Source organism: Macaca thibetana, chromosome 9 (assembly GCF_024542745.1).
Source record: "Macaca thibetana thibetana isolate TM-01 chromosome 9, ASM2454274v1, whole genome shotgun sequence".
Taxonomy (NCBI): domain Eukaryota; kingdom Metazoa; phylum Chordata; class Mammalia; order Primates; family Cercopithecidae; genus Macaca; species Macaca thibetana.
The window spans coordinates 119,086,770-119,105,318 of record NC_065586.1 but is presented as its reverse complement, the minus strand read 5'-3'; the positions used below and the strand labels follow the sequence as shown (position 1 = coordinate 119,105,318).

The 18,549-nt window shown below is 39.4% G+C and overlaps 1 protein-coding gene across 1 annotated transcript in view; it reads right to left on the bottom strand.

Moving 5' to 3' along the window:
- Nucleotides 1-210: 210 nt before the first annotated feature.
- The window catches only part of ACADSB (acyl-CoA dehydrogenase short/branched chain), a 46,030-nt gene continuing 27,691 nt past the window's right edge, over nt 211-18,549 (bottom strand). Inside the window, exons 5-11 of the mRNA XM_050805430.1 lie at nt 18,022-18,192; nt 16,229-16,354; nt 14,912-15,004; nt 12,065-12,154; nt 8,193-8,330; nt 6,219-6,318; nt 211-5,685 (exon numbers count right to left, since the gene is read on the bottom strand). Of these exons, the coding sequence (XP_050661387.1) occupies nt 5,615-5,685; nt 6,219-6,318; nt 8,193-8,330; nt 12,065-12,154; nt 14,912-15,004; nt 16,229-16,354; nt 18,022-18,192 (789 nt within the window). The 3' untranslated portion in view covers nt 211-5,614. The remainder of the gene's footprint in view (nt 5,686-6,218; nt 6,319-8,192; nt 8,331-12,064; nt 12,155-14,911; nt 15,005-16,228; nt 16,355-18,021; nt 18,193-18,549) is intronic.

Sequence of the window (18,549 nt, the reverse complement as noted above, 5' to 3'; positions counted from 1 at the left end):
TGGCAAAATTTTCTTTAGCATCATGAATTTAAACTTGGTCTACATTATAAGACCTCTTCTCTGAAAACAAACAAAATTGGCTTATATGAGAGGCAAGCTATTGGTTTGGTAAACAAAGATGTATCTATCTTACAGAAAGATTACATTATTTTCTTATTTCATCTGTATGTATAACAAACAATTTTGCTTTATAAGAGTACCAAAAATCTCGTTAATTTAGTCCTTTATTTTTTTCATTCTCCATAGAATATTGGTTTTGTAACATCGAATATAATCCAATATATACCATTAAAACAAAACTTCTGCTTTATGAAAGATCAGCAAAAATACAGAAACAAGGATATGACTAGTACATTTAAAAAATACATCATAACAATGAAACCAAAGGATCCCCCATTTGACATGCTGGTTACAGCTGAGGAGAGCTTGCTAAATGCCAGTGTCTTTGGCAAGTGATTCATATTGTAAGCAATGACACTGATTAGTCCTAACACTTCTGAAATGTTCATTCTTTATCAGTTAAACCTAAAATAAATCAACAAGAGTACTGAAATATAACAAGAATGAAATCCAAAATTTGTTGAAAGCGGCAATGTTTAATACTAGGAAGAACACTGAATTTGGGGACTAATTCTTGTCCCCAAGTACATTTGGATTCTTGTCTTTGTTCCTGGATGATCTTAGGCAAGTAATCTGTGCTATGAATCCTTCACTTTTAAAATGAGAGAGTTGGGTGGCTGGTTCTCTAAGGTCTTTCTGGGTTTAACTTTCCATAATTTAAAAATGTTTGACACGGGCTTATTTTTGTGTTGTAAAATGAAATCTCTAACAATACTAACTTGGCAGTTGGGTGGAATCCAGTGCTGCCCACACACATCTGCTCAAACAGTTCTTTACCTTCTGAGCCCCAAGACAGCCCAATCCTCAAATTAACCACAATGGCAGGCTTCAGAAGGCTAATGGCTAGTTCTCCACCAGACACAAACGCAAGATAGATAGTTTTAAAGCTCCTGAAGTCATGGTTATCAGAAAAAAAGCTATAATGCAAGAACTACAGGGAAAACCTACAACATTCTCTTTGGAAAAATGATAAAATAACACATTTTACCATTTACTGATTCACTAACGGAAGAAGGTAGGTGCATATATTAACTATAATACATAATTAATTTTAACTGTTATTTGTGAATATGCACAAAATATACATACAAATTAGAACTTGATCAATAAATATAAATTCAAGGTCCAGATGCAAATGGGAAGCTCTCTGATGCTGGTAATTGGAACAAGAGGTTTATTGTACTTTCACATGTTTCTAATTCTACAGGAAGAAGTTGGGATTCTTTTTACTAATGTTGGCTTCTGCTCCATTATCTGTAAAGTCCACCTCTTTCACATAATCACAGAAATTAAAGATGTCCAAGGCCTCTGTAGGGCATTTCATCCATCTCCTACTCTTATCAGATTATGGTCTTTTTGTTCTGAAAGACTGAATGAGTGGGTTTTCATCATCTCTCCATTTGAAAGTCAAGTAGGCTTTATCTCTTTGGATTCAAGGTCTAAATTTGTCCTTGTTTCTTCCTAATATTTTAATATAATTCCTATGTCAATTGTATTTACACAATTTTTAATATTTAACTCTGATTTGCATTATAGAAATTAGTCCACGTCAATAAACATGAATGTGCAAAGCAAAATTACTCTGGAAATGTCAGGTTTTTTAAATAAACATTATCCTCTCATTAAAGTACTAAAATGTTTCTCATTTAACAGTAATGATTATTCTAAGCAACTGCATGAGCCTGGGAACATTTTTCATCTCTAACGCATGTTTCTCTTTCAGAAAATATCAAAACTCTCATTTCTCTGTTGTCCACCTTCCTCCTGAGGGGACTCAGGAAGTGTACCACAGACGGGGTCTCTTCTGACTGAGAATCCCTAATACTGAAGAAGTGGCGTCACCAGTGATATGGTTTGGCTGTGTCTGCACTGAAATTGCAACTTGAATTTATCTCCTGGAATTCCCACAGGTTGTGGGAGGGGCCCAGGGGGAGGTAACTGAATCATGGGGGCCAGTCTTTCCTGTGCTATTCTCGTGATAGTAAGTCTCATGATATCTGATGGGTTTATCAGGGGTTTCCACTTTTGCTGCTTCTTCATTTTCTCTTGCCACCACCATGTAAGAAGTGCTTTTCACCTCCCGCCATGATTCTGAGGCCTCCCTAGCAATGTGGAACTGTAAGTCCAATTAACCTCTTTTCCTTCCCAATCTTGGGGAATGTCTTTATCAGCAGTGTGAAAACAGACTAATACAGTAAACTGCTAACAGTAGAGTGGGGCATTGCTGAAAAGACAGCCAAAAATATGAAAGCAACTTTGGAACTGGGTAACAGGCAGAGGTTGGAACAGTTTGAAGGGCTCCGAAGAAGACAGGAAAATGTGGGAAAGTTTGAAACTTCCTAGATACTTGTTGAATGGCTTTGCCCAAAATGCTGATAGTGATATTGTCAATAAAATTCAGGCGAGATGGTCTCAGATGGAGATGAAAAATTTGTTGGGAACTGGAGCAAAGGTGACTCTTGTTATGTTTTAGCAAAGAGACTGGCAGCATTTTGCCCCTGCCTTAGAGATTTGTGGAACTTTGAACTTGAGAGAGATGATTTAGGGTATCTGGCAGAAGAAATGTTGAAGCAGCAAAGCATTCCAGAGACAACTTGGATGCTGTTAAAGGCATTCAGTTTTATAAGGGAAGCAGAGCATAAAAGTTTGGAAAATTTGCAGCCTGACTATGCAATAGAAAAGAAAAATCCATTTTCTGGGGAGAAATTCAAGCTGGTTGCAGAAATTTGCATAAGTAGCAAGGAGCCTAATGTTAATTCCCAAGACCCTGGGGAAAATGTCTCCAGGCTATGTCAGAGAACTTCCTGGCAGGCCTTCCCATCACAGGCCTGGGAGCTCAGGAGGAAAAAGTGGTTTTAAGGGCTGGGCCCAGGGTTCCCATGCTGTGTGCAGACTAGGGACTTGGTGCCCTGTGTCCCAGCTGCTCCAGCTGTGGCTGAAAGGGGCCAACGTACAGCTTGGGCTGTGGCTTCATGGGGCAGAAGCCTCAAGTCTTGACAGCTTCCACATGGTGTTGAGCATGTGGGTGCACAGAAAGCAAGAACTGGAGTTTAGGAACCTCTGCCTAGATTGCAGAAGATTTATGGAAATGCCTGGATGCTCAGGCAGAAGTTAGGTGCAGGGGCAGGTCCCTCATGGAGAACCTCTTCTACGGCAGTGTGGAAGGGAAATATGGGGTTGGAGCCCCCACACAGAGTCCCTACTGGGGCACCACCTAGTGGAGCTGTGAGAAGAGGGCCACTGTCCTCCAGACCCCAGGATGGTAGATCCACAGACAACTTGCACTGTGCGCCTGAAAAAGCCGCAGACACTCCATGCCAGCCCATGAAAGCAGCCAGGAGAGAGGCTGTACCCTGCAAAGTCACAGGGGTGGAGCTGCCCAAGACCATGGGAACCTACCTCTTGCATCAGCGTAATCTGGATGTGAGACATGGAGTCAAAGGTGATCATTTTGGAGCTTTAAAATTTGACTGCCCCACTGGACTTCAGACTTGCATGGGCCCTGTTCCCCTTTTGTTTCGGCCAATTTCTCCCATTTGGAATGGCTGTATTTGCTCAATACCTGTACCCCCATTGTATCTAGGAAGTAACTAGTTTACTTTTGATCTTACAGGTTCATAAGTGGAAGGGACTTGCCTTGTCTCAGATGAAACTTTGGTCTGTGGACTTTTGGGTTAATGCTGAAATGAATTAAGACTTTGGGGACTGTTGGGAAGGCATGATTGGTTTTGAAACGTGAGGACATGAGATTTGGAGGGGCCAGGGGTAGAATGATACGGGTTAGCTGTGTCCCCACTGAAATTTCAACTTAAATGGCATCTCTCAGAATTCCCACATGTTGTGGGAGGCACCCGGGGGAGGTAATTGAATCACGGGAGCCGGTCTTTCCCGTGCTATTCTTGTGATAGTAAATAAGCACGAGATCTGATGGGTTTATTAGGGGTTTCCACTTTTGCTTCTTTCTCATTTTCTCTTGCCGCCGCCGTGTAAGAAGTGCTTTTCACCTCCCACCATGATTCTGAGGCCTCCCCACCCATGTGGAACTCTAAGTCCAATTAAACCTCTGTTTCTTCCTGGTCTTGGGCATGTCTTTATCAGCAGCATGAAAACAGACTAATACAACCAGGTATATATTTTATTGATTTTGCCTGTTTATAACCTGTATAGCAAAACAATAGATTCATTTTTGCCTTCCCAAATATAAAATTATTTTAATATTGAATATACTTTTTCAAACTCTACAGCCCTCTTCTTTCCCTCATTTCTTATGAGATTTTGATACACTTCTTAATGGGCAAGAGATCTTTCTCTTGAGAATCACTGAACCAAAACCCAATTTCTGAATTATTATTCAGGATAAAGTGCAATAACCATGACTGAAGAAACTGTATTCAATTAAAATACAGAAATTGTCAATGGAAAAATAGTGCATGACAGAATATTCCAACACTGTATTGAATATTTTCTGATTATTCAATCAAATTACTTAAACCTTATACTTGAAAATTAATACACATTGGTTTTTAAAATGACCTACTGAAACCACCATGAAATGTATCTTTTATACAGGTTAATTATAGTAACAAATCATATTGCTTTACATTGTTAAAATAATATTTTCTTCAATTATATGACCTACAAAATTATACCCTTATTTTCCACTGATTCTCATATTTAAAACCAGAATTTTTAGATTTTTCTAAATAAATTTTCATGAGTTTTGACCTCACTTGCAACTTAGAGTTGAATCTATAAAGTACTGGATAAAAATTGCCTACTACATAACAAATATTCCTCTGATGCCACAAGATTAAGGAGTACAAAGTAACTATTTCTATAAGTAATGTTGTACTTCAGATATCTTTATTTTTCAAAATGATGGGATGAAATTTCTGTATATTCTGAAACTAGAATGATAATACAAATATCCGGCAAAGCACGGTGGCTCATCCCTGTAATCCCAGCACTTTGGGAGGCCAAAGTGGGTGATCCCTTGAAGCCAGGAGTTCGAGACCAGCCTGGGCAATATGGCAAAACCCCATCTCTACTAAAAACACAAAAATTAGTGACACATGGTGGTGCACACCTGTAGTTCCAGCTACCTGGGAGGATGAGGCATGAGAATCACTGGAACCCAGGAGGTCGAGGTTGCAGTGAGCTGAGATCATGCCACTGCACTCTTGCCTGGGTGACAGAGTGAGACTCCGTCTCAAATTTAAAAATATATATATGTATAGAGCTTTAAAAACAGTTTTGGAAAAAAATACAGGTGCTTATTTCCCAAGTTTAAAAGTGGATCTCCTGTGCCTAAGTTAAACAGCCTGAAAAGAGAAAACCAAAAAGGCCAACCCCCAGGACCCTGACTAAGGGCTTCAGTAAAATATTTGAATGCTGTGGAAGTTTATTCCCATGCAAGGCACTTACTCCTAACAAGACACAACAGTTTAAAATTTTACAGCAGTGACACCAGGGAGGGGTCCCACTCCTACAGACGTCAGTATTCTGCATCGATATGCTTTGCAATGGTGTTCAACTGGATGTTGGAAGCTCCTTCATATATCGTACCTTAAGCAAAAGGAAGCAGAAGGAACAATGAGGAGTTGGCACACAGTTAAGACAAGAAATAGCTCTATAAACATCACCTCTGCACTTGCTATAAAACAGTTACTAGTCACATCACTTGATGTCCCCTGAATATAGTACTATTTCACAGAGTAATTTTGACTAAGAGATGACAATTTTCTATTTGGTTTTTTGATGTCCAGGATCAGGATTAAACTGACTAAAGTTTAATCAAAAGTTGAAGATTTTGATTCTTCAACAATTGATGCATAAGCTCAGACTGTTACTTGTGGCAGTTTTACTAAATAACCTGTTGAGACATTTAAAAAGGCAATTTGATATCTAAAAAAAAAAAAGAACAATTTTTTTTGAAGGACAAGGTAAGAAAAAAATCCAGCCCCATAAAGACAGCCAATAAACATATACTGAAGAAATTAAAATTGCCTTTGCCTAGGATAAAATTGACAAATAAAGCAGCCAAAATACCTACAGAGGCAAATAAAACAAAATAAAAATAAAAATAAATATCTATTTACCAATCTTTGCATCTCGGAAGTATTTCTCCACAGGGTAATCTTTGGTGTAGCCTACTCCCCCCATCCACTCGATACATTTACTGGTTGTTTGTCCTGCAATCTACCAAAAGCAAGTGCAATTACACACTGAAATCACGTAACTTCTACATAATAAACACTTCTGGATAACATTTTCAGCAACAGGGATTCACTGTTAGTGGCATTGGAAGGAATGAAGTTATCTTTTAAACTAGCACTGTCTCTTCAGTCCCATTCTCCATACCATTTCACTAAATCCCCATTTTCTTAAGAAATTAGAGCATTGTTCACGTGAATCTGCCTGCTGAGGGATATCATTTATTCAGGAAATGTTTACTGGGGGCGTAACGGATGAGCTAGGGGACATTTCAAGCTGAGGCCCAACATGTGGAAAGCCTCCAAGGGGAGAATGAACTCTTCAATTTCCAGCCCCTGAGACAACCAGTGGGCTGGGACTGGGGTGAAGTGTGAACAGAGAATGGAGGAGCGAGAGACCCTGCAGAATGGCCCCTCAAGGACGTTCACATCCTATCCCTCAGAGCTGTGAATATGCTGCCTTCCATGGCAATAGGGACTCTGCAGATGTGGGTAGGGACATGAGGTGGAGAGATTACCCTGAATTATCTGGGTGGCTGTAATATAATCATAGGAGTCCTTATAAGGAAAAGGAGGAGGCAGGAGAGTTAGTCATGGAAGGTGACATGACCACGGAGGCAGGAAGCAGAGTCAAAGAGAGATCTGAACACGCCACATTGTTGGCTTTGAAGATGGAGGAAGGGGTTACAAGTCAAGGAATGTCAGCAGCCCCTAGAAGCTGGAAACAACTGTCCCCTAGAACCGCAGAAAGGCAGCCCCTGTATTCCAGTGAGACCCATTTCAGATTTCTGACCTCTAGAAGTGAGCGAAAATGAAATTGCGTTGTTTTAGGTCCCTGACTTTTTGGTAATTTGTTATAGCAGCAATTGAAATCTAGTACGGATAGAGTTCCATTTGTTGTGAGAAGCCACTGAAGGGTTTCAAGCAGGAAGGTGACATGGCCTCGCTGCCACTTTGAAAAACGAGAGAGGCTGGATGGGAGGAAGCACCAGGGACCAGGAGAGCAGCAAGGTGACTGCAGTACAGAGGTGGCAGTGGAGAGGGAGACAAATACACCATTCAAGGAATCTTTTGGGGGTAGAATTCATCTGGGGGGTAGAATTCACAAGAGATGATGCTGGACTCAATGTGTGGGGTGAGGGAAAGCAGGGAGTCAAGATGACGCTCAGGTTCTGATGGTAAAGCAGAAGTTGGACATGTTAGTCTGGAATTCAGAAAGAAGTTGAGGCAGGAGATTTAAATTTATGGGCTGGAGAGGTTAAATGAGAATTTAAAGCCATGGAATGAGTAAGATACCGCTGAGGCTGCGAAACAGCTGCCCAATGATTTGGCTAAATTCTCTAGCCACAGTCTAATGTGTTAGCTATAGAAAGCCAACGTATGAGTACAAAGTTTTGGACAATCTTTTCTTGGTGTTTTAAATCTGATTTGTTCATATGATGGACCCATCATCTTCCACAGCATTCACTTTGCCTGAACTTGACATCATAGGCATGACACCCTCATTCAGAGGAGGCTCAGCCATGGATTTGAGATGGGTGGTCTAGCTGAGCTGGGCTACTCACGAAACATTGAGACCTCACAGAACTGAAGGTTTTCCTACGGCAGTTTGAGATGGGTGGTCTAGCTGAGCTGGGCTACTCAACGAATCATTGAGACCTCACAGAATTCAAGCGTTTTCCTACGGCAGTTTTCCTTTTTTGCTTTTCTATTATAAGAAATAAGAGGCCATGTTATCTTAACTTGAAAAACAACCAAAGTACAATCAACAATCCCAAGAGAAAATGTTAATAAGTATATATCTGGAAAAAAAAAAAGAAGGCTAAATTACTTTTTCTTTTCCTTTTTTTTTTTTCTTACCTCTGATGCATAGTATTTGGCCATTGATGCTTCTTTTATGAATGGCTTTCCAGCTTCTAAAAGCCTAGCAGCGTTGTATGTTAGTAATCTTGCAGCTTCCAGCTGGGTGGCCATGTGAGCCACTTGGTGTTGGAGGCCCTGTAACAGTCAGGCCCAAGTTAGAGAATTATGATTTTAAAAAAGCACCTCAACCTGAAAGTCCTGCCTAGATACACAACACTGACAGACTCAAAATATACCCCAAAGGAAATTCACATTCATGTCTTTTAAACACTTTAAAATTTGTAATCTAAAATGAAATGTGACATTATAAGTAACGTTAAATCCTCTTTTCCTAGAAAAACTTCAAATTCTTCATGATTGTCAAGATTTAAATAGTAAAGTATCATAAAGTTAGGTTTAGACACTTGACTGTTACATTTAATAATTATTTCAACTCTCTTTTGATCAAAATTGAGCTTAAATTAAATCCTGGCACAGCAAAACTTTGAATATATTCTTTATTTGCTTGAATTAAGAAAATTTTGATTTTGCATATGGCTTCCAGGCATTAAAAGATGTTAGCTACAAAGCAATGAAGAATATATGAAGCACCAATTACTACCACCCTGAAATTTTAGAGGGTGATTAGGTCCACACTAAATGTTTGCCAATGAAAGAAACAACAGTTAACTTAGTGAGCCAGAATACAAACATTAACATTTGTAAACAATTTCCTGGAAATAACAGGCACAGATGTTTATTACAAACTGAAATGTTTCTCATGCCTAACCTATCCATCCACCCAGATAGTTACTGGGCACCTCTGAGATGGCAGGCACCGCCCTGAGTGTGACGGAGGCAGTGCACTGAACAGTACAGCCAGAGTTCCTTGTTCTCATGATTTATAATATATAGTCCAGCAGGGAGAACAGACAATTAAATAATTATAATAATGTGTGGTGAATATTAAGACAGTGAACCTTGATTAAGGCAATCACACACGAATCCCAGGAATGGCCTTTCCTAAACAAAAGGGAGGGACAAGCTGGAGAAAAACAGCACTGTTCGTTAATACCCTACAGATTCTTCTCTTTCTCTTCCTGAAATATGTGATACACATGACAATTTCATATGTACAAAAAAAGACGATGTTCCATATATGTAGGCTATGAAGCATAATAGTAAGTTAAACACCCACAAACCTATGTGCAGAGTCAGTATCTTCTCCCCTGTGATTTATCTTTTCACTTTATAGCATCTTTCCAGGAAAAAAATTTACCAATCTTACCACCCATCTTATCTTTAGGATTAGTCCTTTTTGTGTCTGTTTACAAAAACCTTTACTACTATGAGGTTATAAAAATATTCTCTGTTTTCTCCTAAAATCTTTAAAGTTTTGCTTTTAACATTATGTCTTTACATGTGACATCTATTTTCAGTGTATGGTGTGAGGTAGGAATACAGTTTCATTATTTTCTCACACAGAAGGAATATTCCCACTCGGTGATCTGTAATGCCATCTCTATCATACATCAAATCTGCATATATGCATGGGTCTATTTCCGGCTTTTCTGTTTTGTTCCATCAGTGAATTTGTCTGTTTCTATACAAGTATCACTGTTCTAGGAGTTTGGCTTTTTATGTGGAACTCAGAGATTCTGATTATTTTTGCAAAATACATTCAGTTCAATTAAACCGACAGTCACCATCCATGCTGTCTATTCCATTTGCCACATTAAGTACTGAGAGAGGCAGGAAAGTGACTGACGCATGTCTCCTGCTCTACAAGAACTCACCATTGCTGAATACTCGTTCCCTAACTACATTGTGAACACAAGGCCTGGCATGGAGAACATGCTAAATAAATTTATACTGAATAAACAATTGAAATTAATAAAGATGAATAGGCTGGTCTCTACCCTCAAGGACCATGTAGTCTCGAGGTCAGAAAGATATGAACAAATGCATGCAAAACAAACATGAGATGACGTGTTAGAAAAAACTCTACGAACTTTAATCAAAGCATTATACAGCTATAATAATGTTGCTTTTTAAGATCAAAATGTCTTCTCCTTGATGTGCTTATTTCACATAGCATGTCTCTATCAAAACATCTCATGTACCCCATAAATGTTTGTGGGTACCTGTGTACCCACAAAATTTTTAAAAACTAAATTAGCCTGGGCGTGGTGGCTCACGCCTGTAATCCCAGCACTTTGGGAGGCCGAGGCAGGCAGATCACAAGGTCAGGAGATCGAGACCACGGTGAAACCCCATCTCTACTAAAAATACAAAAAATTAGCCAGGCACAGTGGCAGGCGCCTGTAGTCCCAGCTACTCGGGAGGCTAAGGCAGGAGAATGGTGTGAACCCGGGAGGCGGAGCTTGCAGTGAGCCGAGATCACGCCACCGCATTCCAGCCTGGGTGACACAGCGAGACTCTGTCTCAAAAAAATAAAATAAAATAAAATAAATTAATTAATGAATTTAAAAAATCTAAGTGTTCTTTTAACTACCCCTACTAGGCATCTCTAAAGATGTCATTATGATTATACCTGTTAGTATACCTGACCCCTTCCATCTATCAATCTGTCTATCTATATGCACAAGAACACAGTTTCCTATGCATAAAGAAGATCAAAAGCCTCCCTTCAAAACAACCTTTACATTCTGTCTCTTTCACTGCAATCTTTGTGGTAGCTGGCTCTGAGAAAGTACTCTAGTATAATAAAAATTCGACTAGAGGCCAAGACCAAAAAATACCTCTACTTTTGGCACCATATTAGCTTTATGACCTTGGGAACTCAGCTTCCATGTGCTTCGGGTTCCTAGGCATAAGATGGGAATGACAGCATGGGCTGCGGTAGGCACTGGCCGGGCCTGCCATGCTCAGTCCTTCTGGGTCTTGAAATGACTGTGCATGTCCACAGCCTCGTATCTCTACACATGTGCAACCTGAGTGTGCTCATATGAGGCCTAGTCATTATTATAAACCTGAAGACAATACAATGTGACAGCTAGCAGTGCAATCAGAAATTGTACTTGGAGCCTAGAGCTGCTTAAGGGACGTTTTGCAACCATGTAAAGTAATTATTCTGGAATTTTAGGTGACATGCCTTCAGGTTGCCTAAAAGGTTTGGTAAGCTGCCACTCCAGGCTGCCCCCACCCTGGCAAGACCTCAAGGAGGGCAGGAAGAATACCACTGCCACCAAGGAATCCCCAGGTTGCCTGGGGAACTCTGAGAAGCCACGGCACTGGACCAAACCAGTATTACCCAAGTGCTTGACTGAGAGCACCTCATTTGTATTTAATGCAGCAAACTGTGTCTTCCATGAGACGTAGGTGTCAAAGTACAGTCCTCTGAGGATTACCATATGGTTCTGGTCTGAATGGGGGCCCATAACAAGTGTTACCATTTACTGAGCACTTGTTATACCCATGCAATGTGTGAAACACTTTACACATACCTCATTTAAAACTGGGTAAGTAAGTAGTTTTATCGTTATTTTATAGATGAGGCAGTTTAAGACTAGAATGAGGTCACTTGCCTAAGGCCTAAAGCTAGTAAGTGAAAGAACCAGGATTTGAATCCAGGAAGTCTGACTCCAGACCCCTGCCCTGAGCTTCTGAAGCAGTGAGGAGACAGCTTCATAGTGCTCACCAGGATATCCTGAATCGCACCACAGCCTGGCCTCAAGGACTACTCCTCTGCCCTTGGCAAAGATCAAGGTATTCACAAGTACACTCCCTGAGACCTATTCCTTCCTCCCCTACCCATCTCCCATTAAAATCCCCCTGAGGGGATTCCCTCAATGGCTTTCAACACAGCCCTTCATTAACAGGAAGCTGGGGAAGTCCAGCGCAGCAGAAAGACCTTAATAATTATACACCTGAAAATCAAACAGTCGTTTGCCAAATTGCATCCTTTCTTTAATATATGGAATTGTATAGTCAAAACATCCTTGTGCCAGTCCCAGCATCTGTTAATAGATAAAAAAAGAAAGAAAGAAAAAGATCAGAATTTCTTACTTTGTTACAAGTTTAATTATCCAAGTTGTGAATTCCTTCTAAACATAAATGGAATGATTGGGGTAGGGGAAGAACTGGAGATGCTGAGGTGGTGAGGTGTGTGTTCATAACACATCTTCGCCCACTGCATTTGTAGAACTGAACGTCCAATAATTGGGAGAAAAGTCTGAGTGATTTCATGTGAATATGAGCATATTTAATTCTAGCAGAGGTAAATCTCCCAGCAAGGCTGTGTCCACACAACCTCACAACCTTTTCAGGTTAAGATTACTTTTTAGGAATCTTCTTTAAGCTTTGATTCTCCAGGTATAAAATGAGCCATACAAGTTTTGCTCAGAACTGGCCTTGAAGACTGTAGAGGAACTCCCTCCAGTTCTTCTAGAAGTGAAATGTGGAAGATCACGTCTTAACTTTGTACCTTCCCGTCTATTTTGTATATGATTAGGATTAATGAGAGCTTCAATGGGAAGGACATTAGAACATAAGAGAGCAGTGGTTCTGAACCCGAGCTGCACCACAGAATCATTTGGGGAACCTGATTTAAAACAATACTGACACCCAGGCCTAATGACTGGATCCAAATCTTGGGAGTAGAGTAGGTGGAGGAGTGTGACCTAAAGCTCAACTTTATAAAACTCCTTAGTGACTTAATATACAGCTAGGGTTGAAAGCAATGCATAGAAAGCATCTAGTAAAAAACATTAATTTACACAGGACATGGTGACAATTTTAGTTGAACTGTCTCACTGCTAACCAACTTTGATATCTATTATATGATTCAAGCTTAGAAATGGTTTCTAAGTGTCAACATTAGGTAGCCATTAAATCACTATCTAATTATGTCAAATTATGGTTTTAGAAAATCAACAGCAAAAGCTTTTGGGGGAAATGCCCAGCAAACTTATCAATTTATTTCATTAGTATTCATTCACATTTTCTTTTAGTCTTTTATTTTGAACTCCCTAGAAAACAGAATAATATGTTAAAAATTAAAGGCACAAGAAAACCACAAACCCCAAATTCACATGACGCAGCAGACTCACTGCACTCTTGGCTGTGAGATACGATGATGTCACTATACCCTTACAGCTAAAATTTGTACATAAATAATACCCTATATTGAAATGAAGGCTGAAATGATCAGTTATCCATCAAAATGGGCTTTTCTACCTTAGTAAAATGTTTCTACTACAAACACTTAAAAACTGAATTCTCTTTGCCTGCAAGGTTTCGAGGACAGATGCCTTCAGTTCACTGTTACACTCCATGTGCCTCTTCCTCTCAAAGGCATCCACTGACATAGTAACTACCTGACCTTAACTTTTAATTAGGTTATTAGATAACTTGGAGTAATTAGACTGAAGCCCAGGCCGTGTATTTTATTGCCAGAACATCTATATTATTTATATGTCTGAAAAAAATGAGATCTAGTATTGTAGTTTTTAATGTCATCTCTAACTAAGTTGAATCACAGAAAAACTTTTAAGAGAACTGATAAAACAATATTCTTTAGTGACGCACTGTCTAGCATTGTAGGAAAACTGGACTAAGTTATGGTCTAAAAATAGTTAGCAAAGTAACAGCAGCAGAAAAAAATCTAGAGTAATAATCTAATATTTATTCCAATAGCTAATATATATGTAACATCTTCAAAATTGAAAAGCTCTAAGTTCTTGAGTTTTGTATAATCACTGATTAAAAATATACTCTACAAAGGCCGGGTGCAGTGGCTCACACCTGCAATCCCAGCACTTTGGGAGGCAGAGGCAGGTGGATCACGAGGTCAGGAGATCGAGGCCATCCTGGCTAACACGATGAAACCCCATCTCTACTAAAAATACAAAAAATTAGCCGGGCCTGGTGGCGGGCACCTGTAGTCCCAGCTACTCCGGAGGCTGAGGCAGGAGAATGGCGTGAGCCCGGGAGGCAGAGCTTGCAGTGAGCCGAGATCGTGCCACTGCACTCCAGCCTGGGCAACAGAGCGAGACTCAGTCTCAAAAAAAAAAAATTTTATATATATATGTGTATATATATATACACACACACACACACACAATCTACAAAAATGACACAATCTATAGTTAAGCCAAAGACCTTATTAATTTTGTTAATCTGGAAAATAACTAATATCACTTAATAGAAAAACACAATATGCATTATAAAAGCCAAATTTGGTAAAAAAATTTTTGAATAGTTCTCATTTTATATATCTATTTAACTGTGGCTATTTTATTTCATGTGCTGCCAAAAACATTGCCCAGTTTTCACATGCAAAACAGTAAGCAACAAATCTTTTATTAACTATAGATAAGAGATCTTTACTACACAGTGGAATGAATATTATTTATCCCTAATGTAAAACATTCCTTCCAGAATGAATTTCATGCTTTGAAAAGTAGATTTTTTTAAGTGCCATATTTAATTTACAATACATTTTAAAAGTTATTGGTTCAGGTATTAGATAATACTTTAATGTTCTCAAAGCAGAAACACTGTTACCACCAGGCCATTGTTTGGTTCTATAGACACTGACATAATTGACCAAAAGGGAATTTGAAAGAAATAATCAGAAGCCATTCTATCCCTCATGTAAGGGAATGATGCCATCTTGTGTCCACAAGCTTCCAAATTTTCACTGGTCTCATTGCATTTTTTTCTTTTCACATTTTAATTGACTAGCATCAAGGAAGAGTTTACATTGGACTTACCTGTGCAGCGATTCCTATTCTACCTTCATTAAGACTCCCTATGGCATACTTATAGCCATGCCCAACTTGTCCCAAGATCTTGGCTTCTGGAACCTGAAAATACAAATGTGCACTTATTTCTCAGTTTCATTTTACACGATTCATTTTGATTATGTATTTGTAAGTAGGCATAGCCTCCCAATTCGTGTGCCAGCTGTCTCACAGAACTTGCTGGCCTCTCTGTCTCCCTCTACACTGTTTTCCACAGCTCTCTGAGGAAAAGGACTCACGTTCGTGCTGTTCATGACCGCATCCTCCAGAGCCTTGCACAGGTATTGAATGGATGAGTGAATCCAGAGTAAGGGAATCTCATAGAATTCATCAATAACATAAATTAATACTCCCCCCCAATTCTTATCTGTAGGCTACAGTGTAAGATAACAGATTAGGAACTACAAAAATCTGCAAATACTTGCAAAAACAAGTGTAGTAAGCCTTTCTGCTGTTGAGACCATTCATCCTCATAAAAATCAACTGTGGGGCATGTGTGTGTGTGCGTGTGTACACAGGTGTATGCACAAGAAAGAGAAAGAGGAAGAGAGAAGAAACAGATGAAAATGCTTATTCACAGTCCAAAAAAAACACAAAGAATTAGGAATAATAAAAAACTATACTTAGTTTTACAAACATGGGTAGTTGGGGGAGTGAGCAGGGAAGAATGGAGAAAGAAATGGGAAAGTAAGAATGAGGAAAACAGTTGGGGTGAAGTAGTGAAGCCCGAATGACATCTGTAAAGACATCCTCCCCCTCGCTCCCCACAGCTATGCAAAAAAAAGATTAGGCTCTGTGATGAGTGGTGGAAAAGCCGACACCACCCGCCCCACCTACAGAGAGTTCTACAGCACCAGCACTAACATCCGCGATCTTCTGCTGCTCACGTTTAATAGCCTGGCTGTTTCCGCTCTCACTGAACAACACCCCCATCTTGTGGCCTTTAGTGCACTGACACCAGACTTCCTTCTCTGCAGCCCCGTTTGGTTCACAAGTCTCAAGCTCATCAAGTACACATGGTCAGAGTACGTAAGTTATGAAACATAAATGGGATGAATTCTTGACACTTGCTTCCCAGGACAGCTTCTGGGCAGAAAGGTTTCCACTTTTGTGAAAAGTACATTTGTCTGGTCATGACTAAAGAGCACTGTTCAGGGTTTTACAACATACTCTCCTGCGTGTGCTTATAGCCACTTAATATTTTGACACCTGTGTTGCACACCTCCTGTGGTTCCATGCAAGGCTTATTTCACATCAGTCTTTTACTGATTAGTCTAAGACACCCACCTTGACATTTTCGAATGTTAATGGGCAGGTGGAAGAAGCTCTGAGCCCCAATTTGTTTTCAGGTTTCCCGATATGAAGGCCCGGAGTATCACGATCTACTATGAAGGTGGTAATTCCCTTATATCCCTAAAAAGAAGATTTAAAACGCTATTACCACTTGGATTTATAAAACGCCTTGTTTCTAAAGAGTTTAAGTAAAAAGAAAACTACAAATGGACTTTAGTAATAAATACTAACGGACTCAGAATTGCAACATGGGCATTATGAAACGAGGGCAACTAGAGGACATGAGATCCAAGAACCTTACCATTTCTTTCACTTTTTCAGAGGCCATTATAAATATTAAAATTATTATTACACGATTATATAATCATGAGAATGCCATGTTCTCAATTTAATTTTACTATGTAAAGTTTTAGGCCGGGCATGGTGGCTCATGCCTATAACCCCAGCACTTTGGGAGGCCGAGTTGAGCGGATCACCTGAAGTGAGGGGTTTGAGACCAGTCTGGCCAACATGGTGAAACAACGTCTCTACTAAAAATACAAAAATTAGCTGGGCGTGGTGTCAGGTGCTTGTCAGGAGGCTGAAGCAGGAGAATGGCTTGAACCCAGGAGGCGGAGATTGCAGTGAGCCGGGATCATGGCCTTGCACTCCAGCCTGGGTGACAGAGAGAAATTCCGTCTCAAAAAAAAAAAAAGAAAAAAAGTTTTAACAATTTAATTCAATTGTTACATTAGTGAAAATACTGTAATTACCGATGAAAAAATGTATTTATCATTTTGCTATATGTCTATTTTCCAACTGAATAAAGTATTCTTAAAAATAAATGTACTAAATAGGTACTTAAATTCTTCATTACTAAACGGAAAATTGGAAATTCAACAAAATTAAAGATTAGGGCCGGGTGCAGTGGTTCACGCCTATAATCCCAGCAATTTGGGAGGCCGAGGCAGACAGATCACCCAATGTCAGGAGTTCGAGACCAACCTGGCCAACATGGAGAAACCCTGTCTCTACAAAAAATGCAAAAATTAGCTGTGCGTGGTGGTGCGCACCTGTAGTCTCACATACTTGGGAGGCTGAGGCAGCAGAATCTCATGAACTCAGGAGGAGGAGGTTGCAGTGAGGTGAGATCACACCACTGCACTCCAGCCTGGGCGATACAGCGAGACTCCACATCAAAAAAAAAATAGGAAAAGAAAAAAAGATTAGCCTACTATATAACACATTGGGAGATAAGTAACAACTGGTCCTCCACAAACAGTCATCCCTCCATATCTGTGGGGGAGTGGTTCCAGGACCCCCCATGGATACCAAAATCTGACAGTGCTCAAGTACCTTATATAAAATGGTGTAATATTTGCATATAACCTATGCACATGCTCCGGTAGACTCTAAATCATCTCTAGATTATTTGATACCTAATATAATGCATGCACATCACTTTATTCACATGAATTCAACATGGTACTTGGCACAAAGCAAATTCAAGTTTTACTTTTTGGAACTTTGCAGAATTTTTTTTTTTTTTACCAAATATTTTCAATCCGGAGTTGGCTGAATCCATGGATATGGTGGGCCGACTCTAATTAATAATTTTGTCAACAATATTTACTTTAGGAGATTAATAAATAAAGCAAAAAAAGGTCAGCTCAAGTCTGACATTTTCAGTACTGAGAAGACTAAAGAGTTCAAGATGAAGTCATAAAAAGGAAACAGAAGGAGGAAAAGATAAAGAAAGAGAAAAGAAGGGGTTTGGAAAAAGAAAGAAATTTCGTTTTCAAACTTACAATGGTAGGGTCTACATTCGCCATCACCAGAAAGAGCCCCGCGTACTCAGCACTGCTGACCCACATCTTTGATCCATTGAGAACATAATAATCTCCCTCTTTATCAGCTCTGGTCTTCAAAGCAAATGAGTCACTACCTGCTCCAGCCTCTGAGAGGCAGAAACTTCCTACCTACATATGGGATAAAAAAATGTCCAAATTAATAACTGTATTTATACTCTGTATAACAAATACTTATGGAAAAATGGACATTTGTAAATCAAATCTTTAGCTGCTTTTTTAAAAAGCCTATATTTATGAAAATAGCAATGGTGTTCTGAAAGTATTATTTTCCAAAAATATACCCTATTTGTCCAAGACAAACTTAAAGACGTACGAACACATACTCATTGAAATTGATTTTAATAATCACAGTAGAAACACATCACAATGTAAATGAAACCATCAACAAAGGTATTAGAAAATATAATTAGGACAAAAAGAAATAATTTTATTATCTGATGATTATTTTCTAAATTTCCAAGTGGC